Below are 10,372 nucleotides of genomic sequence, written 5' to 3' on the forward strand. Positions count from 1 at the left end.
TGAAACAAATCAAATAGTAGGCTTACTAGCTTCTACACGCTAAAGCAACTCACATCTCTCACCAGCAAAATACCTCGACAGTTAAATGCCATTTTACGTTTCATTACTATACGATACAGTATTTATTATCATTATAGTATTACTATTTCGGCGATTAGATAAAATATAAATTATATTTGATGCAACTTTAGTTACATTTCCATGACTTTTCCAGGGCCTGGAATTTGCATTTTGAATTTCCATGACTTTTCCAGGTTTTTAATGACCGTAGGAACCCTGTCAAGAACCCTTTACAGTTTGAGAGAGGCGCAGCACAAAAAGACATTTGCTGTGAAATATATTTTATTCTCTCAAACTCCTTTCCCATCACCCTCATAAGTGCAGTGTATGACATCATCATTATTTCACAGGAGCTCGGTGTGTCAAGCTGCCGCTGACACCAGCTGAGCGATCTTCTGCTGCAGCACCGCCTTCATCTCCTGGCTCTGCAGGTTGTCAGTGATGGTGGAGAAGAAGTGGCGGGTGTTGTCGCTCTCCAGAGAGCTGCTGCTGTGAGGGAACGCCGCCATGATGGCCTCGTAGTGGCTGAGGATCTCCAGGCTGCACAGGAACAGCGGCTCGCACTGGCCTCCTGGCATCATCACCTGGAAGAGGAGGGCCAATGAGATATATATTTAGAAACATTACAGGAGTAGGCCTACCACTCAGTCACAGAAGTCAGACGCATCGACAAGTGAGTGTTACTACACTGTTGAAGAGAGGAGATTCTTAGCTTTCCAATTATATCCTGATCTTCAGATAAATTAGTTAATTAGAAAGTAACTAGGTAAATATACTTAGGTATTGTTTTTGACATATTTGTACTACTTTAGTATTTCCATCTAAAGCTACTTTATAGTACTCCACTACATTTCAGAGGTTAATATCATACCTTTTACTGGATTTAATTTAACACTAACATGTATTTTGTGCATATAAAATATATGATATTCTGTAAATGTATGGTCCGAATATGGCTATAACAGTATCATATTCTGACACCCAAAAATGGGTTTGTTTGAAATCAACCACTAGTTTGGAAACATAAATCCACGATCATCTCAGAATGAGCTGCTTTAACATCCAACTATTTTTGATAGAGTGGGTCACATATTGACTGTTACTTTTGGTAACTTTAACAGTTATTACATTACATTATTACATGTCATTTGTTGACGCTTTTATCCAAAAAGACATAAACCCTAGCTCTGTGATCTTTAGCTCAACCTCCCAGCCAATCAGAATCCAGACTTCTCAGTGGCAGCGGTGTTGATAACTCTTACCTGGATGTGCTGCACATGGCAGAAGAGCTGGCTGAGGACAAAGAGGACCTCTTGGCAGGGAGCTGTCTCCCCCTCCTCCTCCATGTGGGACTCTTTGGACTTCAGCAGGGATTCTTGACGAAGCTCTTTGGACATTTTAGGAGGCGTGGAGACGGTCAGAGGAGCCGAGGCAGGAAGGGGCAGCTTGGCTCTGACTGAGTTCATCACCTCCCTCACGGCGTGGGAGTATAACCTGCCGACGTGCCCCCACCCCTCAGCGGACAGCCAGTCAGAGCAGCTGGACCCACAGAGCAGCTGCAGGACCCGGAGCAGGAGGACGGACAGGCGCAGCTCGCAGGAGAACCTCCTCAGGTCCAGGAGGGGCAGGTACTCCACGTACTCCAGCGAGAAGGGGACGTGGAGGCGGGCCGAGGTGATGAGCTCCCTCAGGACCCCCAGCAGCCGTCCCCACTGGCTGACGGAGCACCAGGGCAGCGTCTGGGTCACGGCCACCAGCATGCCTTTGCTGAACATGCCCACGTGGTCGGCCCGCCGCTGGTCCAGAGAGAGGCGGGACAGCATGGTGGTCCTCAGGGAGTCTGACGCACAGCAGCACTCCATCCAGGCCAGCAGCCCGGTGCCCTGTCCGTACTGAGGCAGATCCACCCCGGACCACTCCTACGGGGGGGAGGCAGATGTTATCAGCAGGAGTCAAGCATGGCAGAACTGACAAAATGATGTTATCCCCTTTAGCAGTAAAAATGTCACATTTCAGCTGCCACCGCAGTTACTGCCATTAAATATTGACTCTGCCAGCTGGTCTGCTGAGTCTCCAAGAACAAAGTTCACTCAGTTTATTGTCTAAAGATTTTTGCAATACAAATGTTACTGGAGATCTTGATTCAAGCAAAACCTCATTGGTGTGAACCCTTGTGCCTCAATGGCTTGGGGAGTAACCGATACATGTAACAGGATTACGTAATGAGGATACAAAAAAAAGTTATTGTTTTCCCTTACAGTTAAAACATTTTTTATTATATTCTACTTTTTAAAAAATGGGGATCACCAGCAGCATAACAATGTTACAATACAAATAAATATAATTTTGAATGTAGTAGGTGGACATCTGATTTTGGACGTTCGGCTTCTAGGATAACTCAAAAACAAACTGTAGCTAAAGTACAGTGACCGTGGAGGATACAAATGTCCCAATTGAAGCCACATTTGATATCCAACGGCCATTCTATCTTATCTGGTTTCACTCCAGAGCCCTTGCTTTTAGATTGCAGTTTTGTAGTTTTTCACCAGATTGAGACGTTTTGTAGTTTTTGCCCTTTGGGGTCAATACATGCCGTTTTCCTGGTTTCCACTATTGCTGCTGTATTATGTTTTTGCTAATCATTAATAAATCTCAGTTTTTTTTTATCAGGAAAACTGTGGCATGTACAGCATTAATAATAAAAGAAAATTGAAATTCTGACTGGACTGAGGCCGATTTAATTTAGATTATTATTACTACTTGTTTCAGCACCACTCAATAGGATACAGAAATATCCACAGAAGGTCATGTACTGTATGGTCAACCAGATCCCTTTAAAGTCCCAGAAGCCTTAACGTAGAGTGACCAAGAAAAGATAGAGACAAGCTGTCATTGGGTGAAGCGGCATGCACATAGAGACAGATCATCTTACCTGCTCCGGCAGATCACACACAGTCAGCAGAGAGGCGGGAACCTCGTTTTTGAAGTGATCCCTCCAGACGGGCTTGAGGTGGAAGCGAATGGTCCAGTCCAGTCTCTCCATCTTGTGGTAGAGCCAGAACAGAGCTCTGGACCAGCTGCTGGGGGACGCTGCCACCTCTGCCCCCACCAGCTGCCCCAGCCGGGTCAGCAAAGCCTCCAGCAGCTCCTTGGTGTCCATGGACCAGCGGTGCACAGCGCCCTCTGGTGTCTGCTCCCAGCACCTAGCAGAGGATGGAGATATATCTAAATCAAATATTATATAGAATGCAATTAAGTTATTAGGTCTTTTTTAAACAAGAACCATGCATAACATTCAGATTTAAAAAAAGATGATATAGGGATACTTGTGTCGCGCGTGCATGTGTGGAGCGAGAGAGAGAGAGTGAGTGAGTGAGCGTATTGTGTTTCTGGAAGTGAACAGGAGTAGCAGCAGTATAACAAAGTCACAAATATAAACAACGGCCACCTAGGAACATTGAATGTTGGACTTCATTAACCGATCCTGAAAACATTCGCTATACAGGGCAAAAGTCCTGCAGCATGCGTCCCTTACTGATGTATCGGCGCATCCCTATGAAATATACTATCGTTTTCACAGTCACTGAGCCATTGAGCCACTTTGTGTAGCATTACTGAGAGCTAATATGAATGTACATGACCATTATCATTAATATATATATGCTCAACAACAGTGGTCCAAGAATTAAACCTTGTAGCACTCCCATTGAAATGAGTGCACGCATCTTACAAACCTGAGAGTCTGGTTTAGCAGCTGGGCGAGGACATAGAGGAGGGGGAAGGGAGAGCAGCCCAACACCCAGTGAGGAGAGACGGGAGCGTCCACAGACAGAGCCGTGTGCAGGAGCTGCAGACTCAGCTCTATGTCGAAGCAGCGGTGACCTGGAGGAAAGATAAAGATTACATTAGCAATGGGTCAAACAACTACATGTGTTAAAGGTCCCATGTCATGCTTTTCCGGTTATTACCCGTCCCCTTGTGTGTTATGAAGGTTTTTATGCATGTAAACGGTCTGCAGAGTCACAAACCCTCAAAGTACACCCTGTAGCGAGTAAAACTCTAACACAGAAAAGACCTGTCTATGCTGCCCCAGAACGCCTCGTTGGAGATTTCTCTTTTTCCATTGTTTTCTTCCTGGGTTCTGTGACGTGTGAATACCCAAATCAACAACAAATGGACCAATCCGCAGAGCACCTCACACACCAGGATCCCTTGGCTAACTAACAGGGAGTCCCCATTGACTTGCATAGAGCTCCCTGAACGCTGGTAATAGACAAGTTGGGATGGCGGAGAAATGCTCTCCGCAGACCCATTCTCACAGCGTTATAAACCTTTTTCTAACTCAATATCAAGCCACACTTATTGTTTTTACTTCGGCTGTGAGTGTTTGTGTGTGCTCAGGATGAGTTTCGCTTGTTCTCGCTGTATCGCCGACCCGGAAACCTGTCCGCTCCTCGCAGCAACGAGCCTCGCAACGTCCCGACCAATCAGAGCACACTGGGCTCATAGGGAGGGGGGGGGGGGCAGGAGCTCCAACAAGCCGTTACTTGGCTTACTACACATACTATACAGAGATGCTGTATGAGAAACCAATGTGATTTTGGAAAATTGCACAATTTAAATCTATTCTCGTAGACCTCAACAATGGAATTATGATCAGTAGAAATGGCCATGACATGGGACCTTTAAAGGTGTAGTTTGTAAACTGTGTTGGCAAACACAGAGAATATACAACTCTGCAGCCGTACCGAGCATTTTGGCATTATTATTTATTTCTTTGCCCACTTTCCTTCTCAGCGCTCCGCTCAGAGTTAGCGCTCCGCTCAGAGTTAGCACCTAATTGGAGAATAATGTGGAGCATTTTGCACCTTAAGTGTTGTTTTTTGTGTCAATGTTGAGGTTTAAGAAAGGGGACGGGGCTGGGAGGTGATTTGTTGAATTTGCTCATTCATGTACAAAAAAGTATATTGTTTTAAAAGATTCTTACACTATGATTGCAAACCTGCCTGGAAAACAGATTTGTTTAAAAGCATTATAAATAGGACAAAACTCTCACCTGTGGTGGAGAGGTTAGGCAGGACGAAGACGTTCACGACCTCCTGAGGTGTCAAAAAGCTTTCCATCCTTTCTTCTTCTCCCTCAGCGGCCATGACAGGCATCATCAGCAGACCCAGAAACTTGAGCAGCTGCTCTCTCTCATTGGCTGACAACGATTTGGTCTTCGTCATCTCCTGTAGACACCTGCAGAGCAGAGCGCTACCACTCTGAGTGTCTTCTTCTTCTTCTGCCTTTTTGCTTGCGTCTTCATCGTTTTGTAGGTCATCCTCTCTTCCCCTCGGTCCTCTGAGTCCTGGCAGCTGCTGCAGGATCTTGGCCATCAGAGTGAAAGCACCTTTATTGAACACAGCGGAATGACAACAAGACCTCAAAGCGGCTTCAGGGTTCTGGAACACGACTCGAGCTACCAAAGACACTGCTGTGTTAAGATTGGCCTGCGACGCTGCTGCCGACGCTCCGCCCCTCCCTTGGATGATGCAGTTGAAGGCCATGTTAAGCTCCTGTTCGAACGCGACGGTCACCGCGGAGGGGACGGAGCCGCCAAAGAAGCCCCGGCTGGACAGTCTCAGCATGGCAGCCAATGCTTTGTTCTTGTCTTCTAGTGAAAGTGCTGAGAAAATGTCCGCAACCACTTTCATCAGCTTCCTGCACTGGCTCACGTTGGAGCTCTCGCTGTGGAGTTTACTCACGATGGTGGAGGTCAGATTGATCATTGTTTCCTGCCGCTGGAAGGCTGCCTGGTTCTTCTCCAGGCAGTCGAACCAGAGCTCATCTTGGGCGGCCCAACTCTTCTCACTGGCAAATAACTCTGCGAAGTTCTGGTAGTCGTCCAGACGGTGTTTGATGATGACTGCTGTTACCCGGGCGTTCAGCTCAGGGGTGCTCTCTGCGGCGGGGAAAGATAGTGACTCCAGGAAACCTCTGAGAATGTTTTTCTCAGACTTCTGAAGGTCTATTTCATTCGTAGTTTCAGGCGCTTCGGCTTCCTGTAGACCCGTCAGGACTCTCTGGACACTTTGTTCTAGTTTAAATGCTGAGCCGCTAGATTCAGAGGTGCCCAGGAGCCCATTGCTTTGCCAGAACTGAGCCAGATCTGTTATAATCTTCAAGGCTTCACCAAGCTTTATCCTGGTGGGTTCAAACTGAGATGGTGTGTGAGACGCATGTAGGTCTCTCAGAGCCTCCTTTAAAAGTTCAGCAGTCAGTTTCTCGCCATTCTGTTCTCTGATGCTGACCACTTTTGACAGGATATGCATCTTCTCTATCGCAGGAAGTACGACTGCTCCGTCTATTAGGAAGGCCGTGTACAGAGTATCTAGAGCAATGGAAAGAGCCTGGAGGCAGAGATCTGTTGTAGATATGTTATCTTTTATGTCTTTAAGTGCATGAAGGAGGATGTTTACGACATCAGCGGTTGGCGGCGATGCAGGTAGATCTGAAGCGTCTAGCTTGAGCCTCTTGGCAGCCTGAGGGGAAAGACTGGAAGATTTAGACGAGAGCCGAGCAAACTGTCCGGCAAACGTCTTCTCTATGCTATCCTCTCCTTCCTCTTTCTGCTCATCTTGCCCTTTCCACAGTTCCCACCACACCTCCAGGAGAAATCGAACATCGTCCTCTCTAGTGGGGCCGCACCTCACGTGTTGCACCAACCTTTCAAGCTCAGTAGCGATCTGAGACTGGGGAAGATGCAAGAGGAAACGGGCAAATATAGGAGCAGCTGCTAGCGACCTCACCACTTCCAGCAGGACAACATAGTTGACTTCGGGGAGGCCGTTCTGGAGGGGGAAGAAAGGGTTCTCCCTCCAGGACAGCTCTACGTCCGTTACAGCCTCCCTGCATAACACCTTCAGCCAAACAGCACAAACTAATTTCTTTATACAGCTCACAGCCGCTGCAGGGAGGTGAACACCGAGTTCTTCCTGTCCGCAGATTTCCCTCACTGCTTCCAGGACCAGATGGCCCACCCTGCTCCAGTCAGCCTTCTGAAGGGAGGACAGGGACGAGGGGAGAGACAGTTTATCAGCCAGGAGGAAAGCACCCTGAAGAACCGCAGAATCTGAAAGCACAAGAAAGCAAGCATCAATACCAATTAAAAAATACAATCTTTCACAAGTACACATCCAATTCTGACACTGGATGTTAGCTCCCAGAAGGAAGATAATCTGGTCTCAATTCATTGTTTGACCAACAAATAAGAGCCCAAGCTAGCTGCATGGATTTTATTATTGTTTAGCGTTTACTCTTAATTATCCAAAGATATTCAGTTTAATATCAAATGACAAATGAAAGCAGCTGCATTATTAGAAAAGGGATAGGGTCAATAACATTATCCCTTACTTCATTATCTGTAATTTGACTAATCCATTATTCAAATATTGCATTTCTGATGTAGAACAATACATGTTAAAGATAACTTCTATCAAAATATAGAACATGATAAAATATTTCTTAACATATTTTTCAGGCGAAAACAGCATTAACCATTTATTTATTTTTAAACTGTTTGCAATTAGGCTTTGCATATGTCGCATTATTAATAGCAAAATGTAAGACAATTTTATGAAAGAACATACTGTATTTCCCTTTATTTTCTGCACATTGCGTTTCAAATTATGATAATGAGTGAAGCTTTAAAGACTTTGAATAAACTGCAGTGTCACATTTACAATATTTAATACATTTGTGTATGTCTATATGGTGTATAAGGTGTACATTACCTTTGTCCATCAATGCCATAACTGCTGAAGTTAGTTCGCAGGTTAGCTATTGTGCTAATTTAGTTCGGTATTTCAATTCCCATTCATGAGCTGTACCACAACAGGCGGTCAGTATTTATTTCACAAAACCACCAGTTCTGCACATTATACCGGAGTATAGCATAACAAACAGATAAAGTCTGCTAACATAATTCGTTTTTCACACGATTTTAGAAGCATGTCAACAGTTTTGTATCAAGCGCTTCCGCTGGTCACATCAACGTGTGGTGACATGAAGAGGGACCCGCAGAGTTCAGACATCTTCACAGCGACACCGCAGGAGGAGGCCGGTACTGCAAGTGTGGCGCGGTGTAAAAACGAAACCTGATAAATAATAATAACTCATTGCAGAATTAGCTGTAATAAGGACGTTAGCGATGTATGTGTGTCTTCAACATAAATAATCCATGTATCTACCGTCCAATTGTTTTTCTTTATTAAGCACGTAAACGGAAGAGCGTCTGAGAGGCGTTTTTGCTTTTTGCATTTTACCCTATGATTTTACCTTACTAAAACGTCAAATGGTCCTTGGAGCGAGGGGCGGGGCGGAACTCACGGAAGTGATTTCAAAACAAAAGCACTCGTTTTCTTGGAACGGTGATAATATTATAAACAAGGGGAAACAAGGTGAATTTAGCGATCACAACGAAAACGGCCAAGACACATATTGAGCCCAGAAAATGAATGTTATTACGGGCTGTAAATATAATAAGCCTGTGTCTAAAATGGATAACTTTTACGGTGTACTTTGTGAGTAATCCTCTGTCAGAGTCCCCTCCATAATGCATGTTTTCTGCTATATTTGATGAGTGATAAAAAGACAATTTTACCATTAGTTCTTAATGATATTGATACTGCTGGACTCAGTAGTCTTACACCTACTACCACAATACAATGAAGTACTTCTAGTGTGTTGTTTAAAAAATCCTCTGTCAATGTCCCCTCCTGAGAACAAAATCAAGCCACTTCTGCTAAGTTTGTTGAGGGAAAAAAATATGTTTGCCATTAGTTCTTCGTGAGATTGACACTGTTGGACTCAGTACTAGTGAAACTACTCCCACAAGTACTATGAAGTACTTTTACTGTGTACTTTTTGAGTAATCCTCTGTCAATGTCCCCTCCTGAGTACAAGAATGTTTCTCTGCTATTTTGAATCAGCGTTAAAACACCTTTCTTCATGAGACTTATATTGTTGGACAGAGTATTTTAAGAGGATATGACATGATATCAGCAATACTTCCAGTCAGTACTCCGGCAGGAGCATTTTTACACCTTGGAAAGTCTTTAGAGACTGGCCTTCAGCAAAGTGACAAACCCCTGTGACTCTTGTTGGCCTCTTATGAATGCTGTCTTTTAAATAGGACTATTTCTCTACTCCTAGAAAACAATTCCACATCCTCCTATGAAACGTATTTTATTTCCTTCTGAAGGAAATAAAATACGTTTCATAGGAGGATGTGGAATTGTTTTCTCTCACCTTGTAATTACACAATCAAACACTCTATAATTTAGCTCTGACCTTCACTCACAAAAAAACATTTTGTTGAATTGGACACATTTTTTGAATCTCTATTGACTGACATGCGATGACTGGGACTGATGGAAGAATCTGCGAGGAATGAACTAGGAGTAGAGAAATAGTCCTATTTAAAAGACAGCATTCATAAGAGGCCAACAAGAGTAGGGGTTTGTCACTTTGCTGAAGGCCAGTCTCTAAAGACTTTCCAAGGTGTAAAAATGCTCCTGCCGGAGTACTGACTGGAAGTATTGCTGATATCATGTCATATCCTCTTAAAATACTCTGTCCAACAATATAAGTCTCATGAAGAAAGGTGTTTTAACGCTGATTCAAAATAGCAGAGAAACATTCTTGTACTCAGGAGGGGACATTGACAGAGGATTACTCAAAAAGTACACAGTAAAAGTACTTCATAGTACTTGTGGGAGTAGTTTCACTAGTACTGAGTCCAACAGTGTCAATCTCACGAAGAACTAATGGCAAACATATTTTTTTCCCTCAACAAACTTAGCAGAAGTGGCTTGATTTTGTTCTCAGGAGGGGACATTGACAGAGGATTTTTTAAACAACACACTAGAAGTACTTCATTGTATTGTGGTAGTAGGTGTAAGACTACTTAGTCCAGCAGTATCAATATCATTAAGAACTAATGGTAAAATTGTCTTTTTATCACTCATCAAATATAGCAGAAAACATGCATTATGGAGGGGACTCTGACAGAGGATTACTCACAAAGTACACCGTAAAAGTTATCCATTTTAGACACAGGCTTATTATATTTACAGCCCGTAATAACATTCATTTTCTGGGCTCAATATGTGTCTTGGCCGTTTTCGTTGTGATCGCTAAATTCACCTTGTTTCCCCCTTGTTTATAATATTATCACCGTTCCAAGAAAACGAGTGCTTTTGTTTTGAAATCACTTCCGTGAGTTTCGCCCCGCCCCTCGCTCCAAGGACCATTTGACCAGATTAGTAAG

General features: G+C 44.0%; 1 protein-coding gene across 1 annotated transcript; it reads right to left on the reverse strand.

Annotated features, from left to right (window-relative positions):
* Positions 1-324: 324 nt before the first annotated feature.
* gemin4 (gem (nuclear organelle) associated protein 4) lies at positions 325-8,365 on the reverse strand. The gene is made up of 6 exons (XM_034113268.1): positions 7,836-8,365; positions 5,117-7,174; positions 3,795-3,942; positions 2,993-3,263; positions 1,323-1,979; positions 325-644 (listed from the first exon to the last, which is right to left on the reverse strand). The coding sequence occupies exons 1-6, from the start codon at positions 7,852-7,854 to the stop codon at positions 423-425; spliced, it is 3,375 nt and encodes a 1,124-aa protein (XP_033969159.1). The 5' UTR covers positions 7,855-8,365; the 3' UTR covers positions 325-422.
* Positions 8,366-10,372: the final 2,007 nt, after the last annotated feature.

Source organism: Trematomus bernacchii, unplaced genomic scaffold (genome assembly GCF_902827165.1).
Source record: "Trematomus bernacchii unplaced genomic scaffold, fTreBer1.1, whole genome shotgun sequence".
Lineage (NCBI taxonomy): Eukaryota > Metazoa > Chordata > Actinopteri > Perciformes > Nototheniidae > Trematomus > Trematomus bernacchii.